The sequence below is a fragment of the Saimiri boliviensis genome, chromosome 8 (genome assembly GCF_048565385.1).
Source record: "Saimiri boliviensis isolate mSaiBol1 chromosome 8, mSaiBol1.pri, whole genome shotgun sequence".
NCBI lineage: Eukaryota > Metazoa > Chordata > Mammalia > Primates > Cebidae > Saimiri > Saimiri boliviensis.
The window spans coordinates 95,960,821-95,978,856 of NC_133456.1; the positions used below are offsets into that span (position 1 = coordinate 95,960,821).

An 18,036-nucleotide genomic window follows, 5' to 3' on the forward strand; every position below is an offset into this window, starting at 1 on the left:
CCAATATCATACTGAATAGGCAAAACCTGGAAGCATTCCCTTTGAAATCTGGAACTAGACAAGGATGCCCTCTCTCACCACTCCTATTCAATATAGTATTGGAAGTTCTAGCCAGAGCAATCAGGCAAGGAAAAAAAAAAAAAAAAAAAAAGGGTATTCAATTAGGAAAGGAGGAAGTCAAACTGTCTATTTGCAGATGACATGACTGTATATTTAGAAGACCCCATTGTCTCAGCCCCAAATCTCCCTAAGCTGATAAGCAACTTCAGCAAAGTCTCAGGATATAAAATCAATGTGCAAAAATCACAAGCATTCCTATAAACCAATAACAGACTTAGAGAGAGCCAAATCAAGAATGAACTGCCATTCACAATTGCTATAAAGAGAATAAAATACCTAGGAATACAACTAACAAAGGATGTAAAAGACCTCTTCAAGGAGAACTACAAACCACTGCTCAAAAAAATAAGAGGACACAAATGGATGGAGAAACATTCCATGTTCATGGCTAGGAAGAATCAATATTGTGAAAATGGCCATACTGCCCCAAGTAATTTATAGATTCAATACTACCCCAACAAGCTACCAATGACCTTCTTCGCAGAACTGGAAAAAAACACCTTAAACTTCATATGGAACCAAGAGAGAGCCCGCATAGCCAAGTCAATTCTAATTAAAAAGAACAAACCTGGAGGTATCAATGCTACCGGACTTCAAACTATATTGCAAGGCTACAGTAATCAAAACAGTGTGGTACTGGTAACAAAACAGAGATATAGACCAATGGAACAGAACAGAGGCATCAGAGGGAATGCCATGCATCTACAACCATCTGATCTTTGACAAACCTGACAAAAACAAGCAATGGGGAAAAGAGTCCCTGCTTAATAAATGGTGTTGGGAAAACTGGCTAGCCATGTGCAGAAAGCAGAAACTGGACCCCTTCCTGACACCTTACACTAAAATTAATTCCAGATGGATTAAAGACTTAAACATAAGACCTAACACCGTAAAAACCTTAGAAGAAAACCTAGGCAAAACCATTGAGGACATAGGCATAGGCAAGGACTTCAAAACTAAAACACCAAAAGCATTGACAACAAAAGCCAAAATAGACAAATGGGATCTAATTACACTCCAGAGCTTCTGCACAGTAAAAGAAACAATCATTAGAGTGAATCGGCAACTAACAGAATGGGAAAAAAATTTTGCAATCTAGCCATGAGACAAAGGGCTAATATCCAAATTCTACAAAGAACTAAAACAGATCTACAAGAAACAAACAAACCCATTCAACAGTGGGCGAAGGATATGACCACTTTTCAAAAGAAGACATATATGAGGCCAACAAGCAAAAAAAAAAATGCTCATCACTGGTCATTACAGAAAGGCAAATCAAAACTACATTGAGATATCATCTCATGCCAGATAGAATGGTGATCATTAAAAAATCTGGAGACAACAGATGCTGGAGACGATGTGGAGAACTAGGAACACTTTTACACAGTTGGTGGGAATATAAATTAGTTCAACCATTGTGGAAGACAGTGTGGCGATTCCTCAAGTACCTAGAAATCGAAATTCTATTTGACCTAGCAATCCCATTACTGGGTATATATCCAAAGGATTATAAATTGTTCTATTATAAGGACACATGCACATATATGTTCATTGCAGCACTATTTACAATAGCAAAGATTTGGAACTGACCCATCGTAGACTGGACAGGGAAAATGTGGCACATATATACCATGGAATACTATGCAGCCATAAAAAACAATCAGTTTGTGTCCTTTGTAGGGACATGGACAAACCTGGAAACCATCATTCTCAGCAAACTGACACAACAACAGGAAATCAAACACTGCATGTTTTCACTCATAGGCGGGTGTTGAACAATGAGAACACATGGACACAAGGAGGAGAGCATCACACCCTGAGGTCTGTTGGGGAGGACTAGGAGAGGGACAGTGGGGGGTGGGGAGTTGGGGACGGAAAACATGGGGAGAAATGCCAGATATAGGTGATGGGGATGGAGGCAGCAAACCACATTGCCATGTATGTACCTATGCAACAATCCTGCATGTTCTTTACATGTACCTCAGAACCTAAAATGCAATAAAATATATCTTAAAAAGAAAAAAAAAAAAAACAAAGAAAAAACTTCTAATTATGGGGATAGTGAGTGATAAAGCACTCAAAAAGTGTTTTCCTTTCCACATTTATTTCTGAGGCCAATTAACTCTATTATGTATTAAGAGAGAAATTAAAAATATAAACTCTCTAGACCAGTGATTCTCAACCAGGGGTGATTCTGCACCGTGTGGGACCATGGGACATTTACTTGGCAGTGTCTGGAGGCATTTTTGATTGTTACCAACTCAGAGGCATCTAGTGGGTAGAGTCAGCAATACTGCTAAACATCCTATAATGCATATGGCAGACCCCATGGGACCCCATTGACCCCCAATGAAGAACAGTGTGGCCCAAAATGTCAACAGTGCCGAGGCCGAGATCTCTGCTCCAGACTGCAGGAGATGTGACTTCAGGTTTGGCTCAGAGGGAGCATTGTTGCTGCTCTGCCTTCCAGTGAAGTCAGAGTGGTTCTGATGATGGTTAAAGGTCACTGCCAGAGATTTCACTGCTTGCTACAAATATACTGTGAGCTCTTTGAAAGGCCCAGCTAAAGTGGCAGCCAGCCCTGAGCATGGCATGATGTGCTGGACAAGGTGGGGCCAGCAGCAGAGCAGAGAAAGCCGTAGGCAGAGGTGAGCACCCACTAAGAAGCAGTATCTGACACTCGCTCTTACAGCTTCATTAATTTCATTACTGAAAAATCTTAGGCATTCCTTAAATATCTACTGAGAAGGGGCAATATGTTGTTCAACACTAGGGAAATGTATTAGTACATCATGGTCTACTGGAATTTCCATCAATAGATTATATGATATGATTATGAAGACATTTTATTAAAAAAAAAATTTTTTTTTTTGAGACTGAGCCCACACAACAGATGACTCAGACTTGACATGTCCAGAAAATAGAGTTGTGCTGGATTCTGAGACATGCGCCCCAGATCCCTTGACAGTGCAAGACTCTGCCCAGCTGCTGCACCAGGTATGGTTGGTACCTGCTGGCCTTCATTCCTCAGCCTCTTCAAGGATTGCCTTGGCTACAAAGAATCCTCTCACCTGGGGCTGTGCCCCTTCTGAAGGCCACCCACATCCAGGGACTGACAGATGAAGGGCCATTCTACCTGCTCACCCTAGGGGGCATTTCAGGCTGTTGATTGCAGCTCAGCTTCTCCTCCCCAGTTCTGTTTCCTCCCCTGCCCCCTCAGGTGTCAGTAATCCCAAGGGCACTCCTGAATAAACACCCTGTCCTTGAAACTTCATCTCAGAATCTGCTTCCTGGAGAACCTAACTTGCAACAGAGTTCAGCAAAACCCAAAGTTATTCTATTACAGAATCCAGATCAAAAAAGGGCTTTAAGGGTTGGGCACAGGGGCTCACGCCTGTAATCCCAGCACTCTGGGAGCCTGAGGCAGGTGGATCACCTGAGGTCAGGAGTTCAGACCAGCCTGGCCAACATGGCAAATTCCCATCTCTATTAAAAATAAAATATTAGCCATTCATGATGACACACGCCTGGCTAATTGAACTGAGCTGCAATCAACAGCCTAAAACACCCTCTAGGGTACAAGGGTAGAATGCCCTTCATCTATGAGTCCCTGGATGTAGGCTGATAATTCCAGCTACTTAGGAGGCTGAGGCAGGAGAATCACTTGAACGCAGGAGGTGAAGGCTGCAATGAGCTGAGATCGCACCACAGCACTCCAGCCTGGGCGAGACAGGGCAAGACAGAGCAAGACTGTCTCAAAAACAAAAAAAAGAGCTTTATGATAAATAGATTTCTATAAAATTGCTTCACTCATTGAATGCAGCCCGGTTATGGTGTCTGCACGTTTCTCAGACAAGCCGAACCTGGCCTGCTCAGCAGTCTCACTGAAGAGACTGACCTATCATTGGCTCCTGGATTTTCACACCGTCCATTCCTCTGTGAAACTCTTCTAGCTCTAGGAAGTGAATATCATTGCCAGCAATCAGGATAACAGACGACCCAAGTTGTGCTGTGCACAGATCTGTTGATCTTGATTCTGCAAATAGTCAATGGCATTGAATTACATGAGTCCAGTTTTCAAAGCTGGACTAAATGTTTAGAGGGTCAAATTTTAAGACACAGCTTCCACATTGGATAACAGGTTGAGAGTCCAGGTGTGATAATCCTATATTCGGAGGAGGTAACTTTTATAGCGCTATAAACGCTAAGATTACCGAAGCCTATCCCTGGAAAGACTGTAACAAAGCAGCCATTTAGCCCCGACTGGCTGAAGTCATTCCCAAGGTCAGGCCACTAACGACTCTAGAACCATTCCTGCTTCCTGTGTGTTCCGAGTCACTCAGCCAGTCACTGCTGCTGCTGTTTGTGGGGTAGGCAAGAGGGTTGCCACCAAAGGAAATGTTTTTTTTTTTTGTCTTTCACCCAGCAGGTGGCACTTTGGATATGTCCATAAGCACTATGAAAATGGATCTTTGAAGTAACGTCTACAGTAAGGGACACCCACTAAGGTGGAGATTTTGATGAGCAGATGGTCATTGCATGCATGAGTTCAAGGTCAAGCATAAGAACATCAGTGAGAGCAAGAGGGTTGCAGACCTTGTGACTGGTATGTGCACCTTCTTCAGCACCCTCCCTGCCAGGATGAGGCTGATTCTATCTGGGAAGGAATCAACTTTTATAATTTTTGAGTCTCACTCTCGCCCAGGGTGAGTTCAGTGGTGCAATCTCGGCTCACCACAACCTCTGCCTCCCAGTTTCAAGTGATTCTTCTGCCTCGGCCTCCCGAGTAGCTGGGATTACAGGCACGCACCATCACGCCCAGCTAACATTTGTATTTTTTAAAGAGTTGAGGTTTCACCATGTTGGCCAGGCTGGTCTTAAACTCCTGACCTCAAGTGATCTGCCTGCCTTGGCTTCCCAAAGTGTTGGGATTACAGGTATGCGCCACTGTGCCTGGCCCAATTATAAAGACATTTCAGCGACATGGGAAAGAGTTTAAAAAACAAAGGTAAGCAAACAAACCTAAACACAAAATTACATGTTAATATATTGAATGACCAAATACAGAATTGATGGGAAGAGAGAATGAGGCGATCACGATGTAAGGTACTAGGGAAAGCCTTTTACCTTTTAAGATTTCCTTTACATTAAAACATCGCAGGTTTTAAAATATTTATACCATATATATATATATATATATATATATATATATATATTCAATACATAAGAGTTGAAGACCAATAGCAAAAAAAAAAAAGGTCTTTTTTGGAGACAAGGTCTCACTCTGTCACCCAGGCTGGATTGTAGTGGTGCAATCATGGCTCACTGCAGCCTCCAACTCCTGCACCCAAGAAATCTTCCTGCCTCAGCCTCCCGAATAGCTGAGACTATAGGCATATGCAACCATGCCTGGCTAATTTTAAATTTTTCGTAGAGACAGGGTCTTGCTGTGATGCTTAGGTTGGTCTTAAACTCCTAGGTTCAAGCAATCCTCCTGCTGTGGCCTCCCAAAGTGCTGGGATTATAGGCGTAAGACACCATGTCCAGCCTCAAAATGTCTCCTTTAAAGACGATTTCGCTTCTGCACAATTCAGAGGGTCACAGAAGGCAGGCAGGCACCCCAGCAAGTGTTTGTCGCCCAGAATAATGGTCCACTTTATCACTTTAGAACAATCAACCTTTGCTCCCTGTGTATGATGATTAAATGTATCCACCCATCCTGGTATTTCTTGTTTGGTTTCCTAACAAGAAAACCAAATTTGGTTCTGAAATTTTTTCTTAAATGTTAATTTGCAGCTGAAGTTTTTCTTCAACGGACATTAAGAGGTCTGTAAAAGAAAGATGCTAGATTCCAGAGTGACTTTAGCAACTTAAAGTCAGAATGTACACATCGCAAAGTTAATTTTTAAGTATATATGCTACTTTTTTTAAGACAGAGTCTTGTTCTGTCATCCAAGCTAGAGTACAATGGCACGATCTCTGCTCACTGCAACAATACTTCTGCTTCAGCCTCCTGAGTAGCTGGGACTACTACAGGTGCCCGCCACCATATTGGCCAGGCTGGTCTTGAACTCCTGACCTTGTGATCTGCCTACCTCAGCCTCTCAAACTGCTGGAATTACAGGCATGAGCCACTACGCCTGGCCAGTATATGATACTTCTTAAACGGGAAACAAAACAGTAACCTTGGGAAGAAAGACTTCCCAAATATAAAAACAACAAAGGAATAAAAACAAGAGCTCACCGGGAGTTGTTATGATGAATATTGCATGCTCGGGCCATTAGTGCCACAATAATTGGTCGAAAGGCTTTCCCTTTTCCATCAAAGTAGTACTCAGACATTTCCTTAAGTTCTGATGTTGATATGAGCAGTTCCTGAAATAAAGTTTCTCTGTGTCACAATGGCATCAAAACCGCACAGAAAATCAACAGGATTTTTTTTTTTTTTTTGAGAGACAGTTTTGCTCACGTTGCCCAGACTGGAGCGCAGTGGTATAATCTCAGCTCACTGCAACCTCCAGCTCCCAGGTTCAAGCGATTCTTCTGCCTCAGCTTCCCAAGTAGCTGGGATTACAGGCGCCTGCCACCAACCCTGGCTAATTTTTTGTATTTTTAGTAGAGGTGGGGTTTCACCATGTTGGTCAGGCTGGTCTCAAACTCTTGACCTCAAGTGATCCACCTGCCTTGGCCTCCCAAACTATTGGGATCGCAGACGTGAGCCACCACACCCGGCCAGGATTTGTTCTATAAAACTTTTTAAGTGTGTTCATTTCAATTGAGAAATTCAACACTTTGTTGGCAAGGCTCCAATGCTGCATGGCCATCCACCTGGCTGTTCTGCAGGCTGGAACGTGAACAATGCCTGGATCAGCCCAAAGTGGGCTGAGTGCTAGAGCAGGTACTGCAACCCGCCCCCTCTGACAGGATCAGACACCAGATGACTCCAAGAGACAGCAGAAGGGGGAAGAAAGCACTAGGTAGCTAAGGGACTCTGGGCTGACAGCTGGACAGCAAAAGGAAAAGGGGCTGGTTCATAGCTTTGAAAGACAGAAGTGGGAGGAGAAAGATGGGGAAAATCGAGCCAGTAGCCATCAAAGCCCGTGAAGCAGGTCGGCGTTGGTGGGGAGGGTTTTAGAGGGGTGTCCTGGGTTGGGTGGCAAAGTCTTTTTTTTGATTTTTTAAAATTTTTTTTAGAGGCAGGGTCTTGCTGTCACCCAGGCTTCAGGGCAGTGGCACGATCATAACTCACTGTAGCCTCAAACTCCTGAAGGAAAAGCTGTTCATGAGAGGCAGAAGGACAGTAAGATCACAGCCAAGGAGAAGAAGCAGGACCCAGTTCATCTGGCTTGGCCTTTATCTGGCAAGAGACATTTTGAGGGTTCACAGATGAGGTGTAAGGCATAGCCTGCTTGAGTATGGGAGCCTGCAACTCAAATGGGGAGGCAAAAATTTTGCAAATATGAAATAATCAATGATGAATACAGTGGCAGTGTAAACAATGCTGTACAATTAATGTAATGCCGTACATTAAATATATTAAAAGTTCAAAGAAGGAAGAGGTCAGTGCAGGCTAGAAAAACCAAGTATTTCATGGAGGAGATGGGCTTTGATGCGGGATCAGAAGCCTAAACAGTGTTCTGATTCAGAGAGACGGTGAGACCCTTCCAGTTGACAGGTGTGCGTCACTCGTATCTGTCACTCTGGGGTATGTGCCAGTGTTGGACAGGTTTGACTAACTTGGAGTTTATCCCCTGGATGCTGTGGGAGCCAATGAACCCTCAGCCCGGCATAGGCGAATACAACACAGTGGGCCCATCATTAATTCAGTAAATTACCGACTCACTGTTAACAGCACAGAGGTCACAAAGATAAGTAAGACAAGTCTTGCCCACAAGGAGCTCAGGGTCTAGATGGGGAAAAGTAAAACGAATATTGCCATTGACACAACACAGTGTGATAGGTGTGGTGCTATCACCCAGGTAAGCCGTCACCTCGGAAGCTGAGCCAGGGAGGAGAAGAGCACAAATGAAAGGACTAGGGGCATGGAAGTGCCTGGCCTGGGGCAGTGGGGACTCAAAAGAGGCAGACTAGAAGGATATGGAGGGGAGTAGAGGGTCCTGGGCTCTTCCCAGGTTCCCCAAAGAACAGGTAAACAGCAGAAAGAAACAACCCGTGTGGGAAAAGTAAAGTCTCAGCTAAGTCTGAGACTGTCATGGCTACCCATGGCGCTCCCGGTCAGCAGTCAGCTACATGGGTGTGGAAGACGCAGCTCAACCTGGAGTAGTGGTATTATTTGGGAGACCTAAGTATGGACACGGGTATACAAGGAACAGAGAGGCAGCAGGGGGCCAAGGGAACCCCAGGAAATGGCAAAATTAAAGGAAGTAAGGTGGAGGTGATGAACCAAAGAACAGCCTCAGGATGAGGTGGCAAAAAAGTGGAGAGCGAAGGGAACCACGTTTCAAGGAGGGGTTACAGTTTTTTTTTTTTTTTTTCTTTTTTTTATTGCATTTTAGGTTTTGGGGTACATGTGATGAACATGCAAGATTGTTGCATAGGTACACACATGGCAGTGTGCTTTGCTGCCTTCCGTCCCCTCACCTGTATCTGTCATTTCTCCCCATGCTATCTCTTCCCACCTCCCCACCCCCCGCCCCTCCCCCATTTACCCCCAACAGACCCCAGTGTGTAGTGCTCCCCTCCCTGTGTCCATGTGTTCTCATTGTTCAACACCCGCCTATGAGCGAGAATATACGGTGTTTGATTTTCTGCTCTTGTGTCAGTTTGCTGAGAATGATGGTTTCCAGGTTCATCCATGTCCCTATAAAGGACGTGAACTCATCGTTTTTGATGGCTGCATAATATTCCATGGTGTATATGTACCACATTTTCCCTATCCAGTCTAGTTAATAGTGTCCAATGCTGAGAAAACCCGCAAGTGTCTGTTCACAGTAGGTAGCTAGTCAGGCACGAGCAGGACAGGAGAGGGCTCCCCCACCCACACCAGGAATGTCAGGCGACCATCAGGTGATGGTCAGGCAGTTGTTAACCGTGTCTCCAAAATACTAATTGGTCGCAGCTAGTGCTAAGGGAAGGCAGTCTCATAACAGACAGAAAAACTGGAAACTGGTGATCAGCTTCCCAGTAAGATTTCAGGAGGCGGGCGAGTGGGCTGGAGCATGCGCTAAGAGGCATAATGGCGGCGTTTAACTCGTATATGTCCGTTTAGGAACGTTGGGACTGGTACGTACGGGAAGAATGCCTCAAGTGAGCATGCGCAGAACTCCAGTAAGCACAGTGCGCATGCTCCGCTCCCACACTGGCCGGCCACTGTGCATGCGGGCAGCCCAAGGGAAGACAAGGGAGAAGGGATTCGAGTTCCTGGAAGCATGCCCGCAGGTAAAATCCCAAGTTCCAAGGCCACACCACACACCTGATCTCTCAGGTCACCGGCTTGGCCCTCTTCCAAGTGTACTTTACTTCCTTTCCTTCCTGCTCTCAATTTTTTAGTAAACTTTCACTCCTGCTTTTAAACTTTGCCTCTGTCTCGCCTGCCTTAATGCTCCTCAGTCGAATTCTTTCTTCTGAGGAGGTAAGAAGTGAGGTTGCAGCAGACCTGCATGGATTTGCTGCTGGTAAATCCATAGGATTTGGTACAGGGAAGCTATCAGTGACTCGAGCAAAACCAGCTTCGGAGACGAGGCTGGACAGGGGGCCCCAGTGCAATAGTGGAGGGAACGTGACAGCTCCGGAGAGAGGCAGAGGGCAGGGGATACTGTAATGGAAGGGAAAGAGTGAAGCACTGGGTCAGGGGATATGGGCCTTTTAATAATGCAGGTGAAGAAACTGAACACCCAATGGATATGAAAGAAACAATGCCAATGGAAGTTTGCAGACAGGGAGAGGCAACGTCTGGGGGAGTTCCTAAGGAGCTGGGAGGTGTCTAAGGGACTACCCCTAGAAAGGGAAGGGACATGAATTCTGTGAGTGGGAGGAGAGCAGGCAATCAATCACCAGAGAAGACGCAGGCAAGCTGGTCAATTGTGACAGAGTAGGAGCTGAAGGAGTTTTTTTCTTCATGGTCCCTACTGTCTGTGAAACAGGAACTGGTGTTGCCATCGGAATATGAGAGCTAGTGTGCGGTGGGCTTGAGGATGAAAGGAGGAAAGTGGGGACTTGTAAAGGGGCACATGGACATTTCTGGGCAGCATTTTATTTTATTTATTTATTTTTAGGTATAGTCTCACTCTGTCACCCAGGCTGGAATGCAGTGGCAAGATCTCGGCTCAATGCAACCTCCGCCTCCTGGGTTCAAGCAATTCTCCTACCTTAGCCTCCTGAGTAGTTGGGATTACAGGCGCATGCCACGATGCCTAGCTAATTTTTGTATTTTTAGTAGAGACGGAGTTTGATCATGTTGGCTAGGCTGATCTTGAACTCCTGACCTCCAGTGACCCAGCTGCCTGAGCCTCCCAAAGTGCTAGGATTATAGGCATGAGCCACCGCACCCAGCCAATTCTTTTCTAAAGACAGAAAAAATGTCTTGCTCCATCACTCAGGCTGGAGTGCAGTGACAGGATCATAGCTCACTGCAGCCTCAAACTCCTGGACTTAAGCAATCCTCCTGCTTTGGCCTCCTAAATTGGTGGGATTACAGGCATGAGCCACCGTGTCCAACCACGTGAGGAACTAGTGCAAGTTTTCAGGAAAAAGAGTTGAATGAAAAATTTAGGGCTGTCTGGCAACGACATTCAGAATTAGATAAGGAAGAGACAGCTGGAGTCACTGGGAGCTGGTGGGTTTTAAGAGGAAAGGTGGGATAACTCATTGAACAAGCATGAGCTACCTGGACCATTTTTTTTTTTCAGGTTCCCAACCCTGCCATAACCTCTTACTGAACGTTAGCACATACTGAATTTTTCATATTGCCTAACTGGGTCACATGTGGTTCTTGCTCAAGAAACATTTAAAACTTGACCATACATGAGCCCAAACTGCAAACTGCATTGTATAGCTCTGAACACCTGCATTGGTTTTTCATAATCCCAGCACTTTGGGAGGCCAAGACCGGTGGGTCACATGAGGTCAGGTGTTCCTGACCAGCCTGGCCAACACAGCGAAATCGCATCTTGACTAAAAATACAAAAATTAGCCAGGCATGATGGCACATGCCTATCATCTCAGCTACTCAGGAGGCTGAGGCAGGAGAACTGCATGAACCTGGGAGGTGAGGGTTGCAGTGAGCTTAGATTGCACCAGTGCAGTCAAGCCTGGGCAAGAGTGAGACTCCATCTCCAAATAATAATAAATAAAATTTTAGTAAGTTCTAGTAGAACATTATATGACAGCAGAATAAAAAAACTCACCTTTCTAATGTCCTCATACAGACCTTTCAAGTCTCTCCAACCGAGTTTGAAAGGATCAGTATATTTCTCACCACTGCGTGTTTTACTGTCTGGGGTTGTGTGATGAAACCTGGGACATGCAAAAATGCACATGACTTCATTTTCAAGTAATGAAAATTTTCATTTTATATAAATACATATTTAGTAGATTCAGAGGATAGAAAATTCAGCCCAAATACTTGTTAGAAATCAATCATTTACCTTTGTCTACCAGATGAAATAAATTTTTAAAAATAAAAAATTATGAATCTGAAAAGGTCATTATAATTTGGAGAAACGTACAAAATTCTATTCTTGCTAAATGACAGACCTATAGATCATTTTTACCAACAGGACCTTGAGAACCCACAAAATCAAAGATAAATTAAACTATGTTCATTGTGTTCTGGGTTGAGTTCAAACTTTATATATTCCTGATTTTAGACTAGGCAGATCACACAGAGCAAATATTACGGCATTCAAACAACATACTAAATTTGTTGGCCTAGCCTGCTACAATTTAGAAATTTACGGGCACTGTAATTAATAATTTTAGGCTGGGTGCTTATGTTTGCAATCCCTGCACTTTGGGAAGCTGAGTGTGGGAGGATCGCTTGAGGCTTGGAGTTCAAGAGCAGCCTGGGAAACATAGTAAGCTCCCTGTCTCTACAAAAAAAAGGTTTTAAAATAACAAATTTAAAAATGAATAATTTTAGTAGTTGCAGAATGGATTGTAAACTTACCGTGATATGCTATATACATTTGGACAGGCAGATGTCAAATGCTTCACAAGATTAAAATAGGGTATCTAAAATAAAAATGTCAAGAAACTTGTAAGAATATTCCTGAAAAACTGTAACATTGGACGATAAAACCCCCATAATTATAATCTTTATCTTCTAATCACCCATTTATAGGTAGACTGCAAACTTTAGAAAAAGAATTTAAAAAGTTTTCTTTTGTTATTACAAAATACTTGTCATTGCAGAAAACATAAGAAAAAAACAGAAAATAAAAACCATCTACAGTCCATCCTTTCCCCCAAAAGCAAGCCAGTTTCCATATTCATATCTCTCTTTCCAGACCTGAAAAGTAGTTTTAAAGCAATTTCCTTCCATTTAACTAAGATTGGTCATAGGAAAAAGATTTCAATAGCAAAGAAAGAATTTATATTTATACAAATACTATTTTAAGTTCTTGTTACTCAACATACTTTGGAAATGACACTTTTGGATAAATATTGTCAAGAAAACCAACCCACCTCAAGACATTTTGATATTACACATGGGAGAACAGTTTGACAGCACATAAACCAGGGGGTTAAAAGTAGTTATTTGGCCAGGTGCAGTGGCTCACGCCTGTAATCCCAGCACTTTGGGAGGCTGAGGTGGGTGGATTATGAGGTCACGAGTTCAAGCCCAGCCTGGCCAATTGGTGAAATCCCTGTCTCAACTAAAAATACAAAAATTAGCTGGGCATGGTGGCATGCACCTGTAATCCCAGCTACTCGGGAGGCTGAGGCAGGAGAATTGCTTGAATCAGGACTAGGGAGGTGGAAGCTGCAGTGAATTGAGATTGCACCACTGCACTCCAGCCTGGGCTAGAGTGAGACTCCGTCTCAAGAAAAACAAAAAAAGTAGTTATTTTGAGGCCAGGCGAGGTGTAATCCTAGCACTTTGGGAGGCTGAGGTGGGTAGATCCCGAGGTCAGGAATTCAAGACCAGCCTGGCCAACATGGTGAAACCCCGTCTCTAATAAAAATACAAAAATTAGCCAGGCATGGTGGTGGGTGCCTGTAATCCCTGCTACTTGGGAGGCTGAGGCAGGGAATTGCTTCAACCCGGGAAGCAGAGGTTGCAGTGAGCCAAAATTGCGCCATTGCATTCCAGCCTGGGTAACAGAGTGAGACTCTGGCTCAAAAAACAAAAACAACAAAAAAAAAACTTTCCTAATCTTTTAGAAGTTCATATAAATTCAGTATTTTATTATGATACTTATAAATAAGGGCATCTTAATGGAAAAGTAAAAGTTCTTCAGTAAGAGAACTAATAATTATTATTAGGTCTCTAGTTATAGATATTATTATTAGAAATCCTGAGCAAAAGTGATCGATCCTCCTGCCACAGTCTCCCCAAGTGCTGGAATTACAGGTGTGAGTCACTGTGCTTGGCCAAATAACTATGATTAGTTATAACTAACTGACCTATTCTAACTGAATAGTTTTAATAACTTTTTATTCAGTTACAGACCTCTAACCTGGGCTGAAGGATAAATTACATAGGTAATTAATACAAGGGGGCTTTTTACCACCAAGTAGACGAATGATTTTCAGTAGCATGAACTTTGGAAGACAGATCTCAGTTCAAATCTCAACTTTTGTGTTACCTTGTGACATCTTTCTGATAATATCTACTTATGGAGTAAGGTGGATATTAATTTAGAAAGCATATGTAAAGCTCTTAGCTCAGAGCCTAGTACACAGAATACATTTAATACAGTATCTATTCAATCAAGCTACTATTTTCTGCTTTAAAAGTACGTTAGAACGGTTTTCCAAAATGAGGTTAGAGGTGCTCAGGAAAGCAGTGAAGTACGAAAAGAGGGGCAACAGTTATTTTCTAATTCTGATTTTGTTCCCTACCTTTCCCTCATACACCCTCTGAAAGTCAACCTTGCCTCTCATGAATTTACTATTATTTTTCCAGGCTGGAGTACAGTGGTGTGATAGCTCACTGCAGCCTCAATCTCCTGGGCTCAAGCTATCCTCCTGCCTCAGCTTCCTGAGTAGCTGGGACTACAGAAACATGCAACCACACCTAGCTAATTTTTAAAATTTTTAGTAGAGATGAAGTCTATTAGTCCATTCTCAAATTGCTATAAAGAAAAACCTAAGACTAGGTAATTTATAAAAGAAAGAGGTGTACTTAACTCAGTTCTCAGTGGCTGGGGAGGCCTCAGGAAACTTACAATCATGGCAGAAGAGAAAGGGAACAGCAAGGCACCGTCTTCACAAGGCAGTAGGAAGGAGAATGAATACAGGAGGAACTACCAATCACTTATAAAACCATCAGATCTTGTATAATTCACTATTGCAAGAACAGCCTGGGGAACTCTGCCCCTCCCACATCTCATGTGCTCACTTTTCAAAATCAATTATGCCTTCCCAACAGTCCACCAAAGTCTTAGCTCATTCTAGCTTTAACTCAAAAGTCCAAACCCAAAGTCTTATAGGAGAGAGGTTTAATTGACTCACTGTTCCAAACGGCTGGGGAGGCCTCAAACACTTACAATCATGGTGGAAGGAGAAGAAAGCACCTCTTCACAAGGCAGCAGGAGAGAGAGTGAACACAGGAGGAACTACCAAACACTTATAAAACCATCAGTTCTCCTGAGAACTCACTCCCTGTGATGAGAACAGCATGAGGGAATCCACCCCCATGATCCAATTACCTCTATTTGCTCCCTCCCTTGACCCTCTCTGGTCCCCACTTGCAATTGGGGATTACAATTCGAGATAGATTTGGGTGGGGACACAGACACACACCATATCAGGACATGTCACTGCCCAGTCTGGTCTAGAAAAGAAGCAATCCTCTGAACAGAAGTGATCCTCCTGCCTCCACCTTCCAAAGTGTTGGGATTACAGGCCTGAGCCACCATGCTCAGTTAGATAAAGTGCTGGGTAAGAATCAAAGACATGGCCAGGTGCCAATACTTAAGTGGGGGAGGACTGCTTGAGTCCAGGAGTTCAAGACCAACCTGGCCAACACAGAGAGTCCCTGTCTTTAAAACATTTTTTAAAAATCAAAGATATACTGAGAAATGATTTGACATGATCACATGCACACTGGTTTTTAACCTATTACAATATTTGTTCACACTAGTGAAGTCGGGAGAATGTGCAACCATCAGGAGGTAATAGAGCTCTGGTGGAGAGCGAGATGTGGCTTAAATATTGCTCTTTGTCCCTGTGGCTTAGTTACTATAGTTCTGTCTCCCCAAGGACTATTAGGCCCTGAGAGACTTGAAGTAACCAAAACACACATACTCGAGACAGACACCAGCATGCTAATGTATTAAAATATAGTGAAAAGCATCACTGACACACAAATCAGAAATACATGGTCTTCGCATCATTGATCGACACAATTCCTCCTTGTGGTCATTCAGGCAGACAGGAAAGCCATAAAGCATATTCTCTCCAAGAAAGCACTTTCCCCAGCTAAGATTGCTTGGTGGGCATGAAATTCTTTTAAAAAGAAGTGTCAGGCTAGGTGTGGTGGCTCATGCCTGTACTCCCAGCACTTTGGGAGGCTGGGGGTGCAGGCTGATCACTTGAGGTCAGGAGTTCGAGACCAGCCTGGACAACGTGGTGAAACCCCGTCTCTACTAAACATACAAATATTAGCTGGGCGTGGTGGTGCATGCCTGTAATTCCAGCTACTTGCCAGTCTGGGGCAGGAGAATCACTCCACTGAACCTGGGAGGTGGAGGTTGCAGTGAGCCGAGATCCTGCCATTGCACTCCAGCCTGGGAGACAGAGACCCTGTGTCCAGAAAAAAATAAATGAAAAAAATAAAAGGTATCTATTGGCATAAGAGGGTGGATGCAAATACTGGCCTCATCTGTGGAACTAGAAATACCTGAAGTCTGAGAGATCAGTACTGAAATGGATCCCAGCAAAGCCTACCTTCCTCTAAGTCTCTTTTCCCACATTTCCCTCATCCCCCATATCCTATTCTTTCTTTACTGTCTAGTGTGTCTAGTTGCTCCGCTGCCATTCAGTCTCCAAATGTCTTTTTTTGCTTTTGAATTTTTAGAGATAGGGTCTCACACTGTTGCCCAGGCTGGAGTGCATTGGCACTATCATAATAAACAGCTCACTGTAATCTTGAACTTCTAGGATCAAACAATCGTCCTGCCTGCGTCAGGCTCCTGAGCAGCTAGTACTGAAGGCACACACCACCACACCTGGCTAATTTTTTCTATTTTTTTGTAGAGACAGCCTTGCTATGTTGCTCAGGCTGGTCCCAAACTCCTGGCCTCAACCAGTGCTCCCACCTCAGCCTCCCAAAGTGCTGGAGTTACAGGTGTGAGCCACTGTACCTGGCCCAAACACCTGGTTTTGGAAAATTTGTGATATGCACCCACTTTGGTATGAAGCAGGTATTTTTAAGTGTTACATATTTCATACTGAAAACGATGTTTGATGAGAACAAGGACATATAAAATGTGCCAAATCTAAAAGAGTACTAAAGTCAAACAACAGTGAGTCCATAGATTTTGCATGGTTATGCTAATAGCATGGGCCTACCCCATGGCACACCGAGAATCAAAAGTGCGGAAGGGCTCAGTGTCCATTTACAGGGCCTAAACTGAACTGAAAGGGAGAGAAAAGAGATTGGAACTCAAGGCAGCAGAGGAGACGCTGAAACAATCAGCTATTGCTGAGATTTTGACATTCGGTGACTCCAGGGCTTCTCTCCTCCCTTCCAGTGCCCTTCTAGCCCCATCCAGCTGTGCTCTCCTCCCCAAGCCACTGCTGGACAGCTAAGGTCCGCTTCACCCTAGCACCAGCCTTGCATTCTTCACAAGACCGTTTCGGACTATTCCGAGGCCGATTCTATACTCCTTATCTCGGAGAGACCTCTCAGCACCTTTGCCTTTAAAACAAGGAAGTAGCTGCAGTCGCTCTGCAGGCTTAATCTTGTTCATACCGCTGTGGATAGTAAGATAGCTCCTGCGCTTTCCCCAGCACCCGACTCCCCATAGCTTTCTCCTCCACCCCAAACGCTGCCGGGGTCTCCAGGACACCGCTTTCACCCCACCGAGATCCTTCAGTCCAGTGCGCGGCTCCGTCCCACCGCGGACACCCCTCCGCTCCGGAGTCCCACCCCGGAGAGACCCCCGGCGTCCCGGAGCCCCGGCGCACGCGCTCCCCGCTCCCATTCATTCCGCCCGCCGCTGTCATTGCCGCCTTGACCTCTGCGCCCAGCCAGGCACGCGCCTCACGACCTCACCTGACAGCGGGCGGCGGCGGCGGCGGCGGCGGCGCGCGGCCCCGGCGGCCCCGCAAGGCCGGGGGAGCCGGGCTCTGGACTCCGAGCCGCAGGCCTCCAGGAGCAGCCCCGCCGCCACCGCCACCAGCGCGAGGCCATAGTCGGAGTCTGAAAGTCGCGGCAGGGCGGCAGCTCCGCCTCTGGCCCGCGATCCTCCTCCGGGGACCCGGAGCCGGAAACTTGGCACAGGAAGCGCTTCTGCCACGCCCGGGCCGGCGGCGACCTCCTCCCCGCGTGCTGCCGGGCTGCCGGACTGCCGGCGCGGGGACCTCGGGCGTCTGCCAGTCGGCAGCCGGCGGGCACAGCGGCCGCTCCCGGGAGGCGGCGGGGCGGGGGCGCGCGGAGGCCCGGCCCGGGGACCCGGAGCGTGACCTTCCCCGGGGCAAGCCTCCTATCCCCACCCCTTCCCCGAAGCCGGGCGGGGGGACAGGCCACGCCTGCAGTCACAACAGAAATGTCCTGGGGGCACCATT

General features: G+C 45.3%; 1 protein-coding gene across 3 annotated transcripts in view; it reads right to left on the bottom strand.

The window, feature by feature from the left end:
* Positions 1-18,036, bottom strand: part of PDSS1 (decaprenyl diphosphate synthase subunit 1) — a 57,907-nt gene that overhangs the window by 39,671 nt on the left and 200 nt on the right. Inside the window, exons 1-4 of one of the 3 annotated variants that reach the window (XM_039478531.2) lie at positions 17,525-17,721; positions 12,248-12,312; positions 11,487-11,595; positions 6,365-6,495 (exon numbers count right to left, since the gene is read on the bottom strand). In XM_039478531.2, coding sequence (XP_039334465.1) covers positions 6,365-6,495; positions 11,487-11,595; positions 12,248-12,312; positions 17,525-17,662 — 443 coding nt within the window. In that variant the 5' untranslated portion in view covers positions 17,663-17,721. Of the gene's footprint in view, positions 1-6,364; positions 6,496-11,486; positions 11,596-12,247; positions 17,446-17,524; positions 17,722-18,036 lie in introns of those variants that run through there. The other 2 variants (XM_074404904.1, XM_010341245.2) reach the window with 2 other exon arrangements.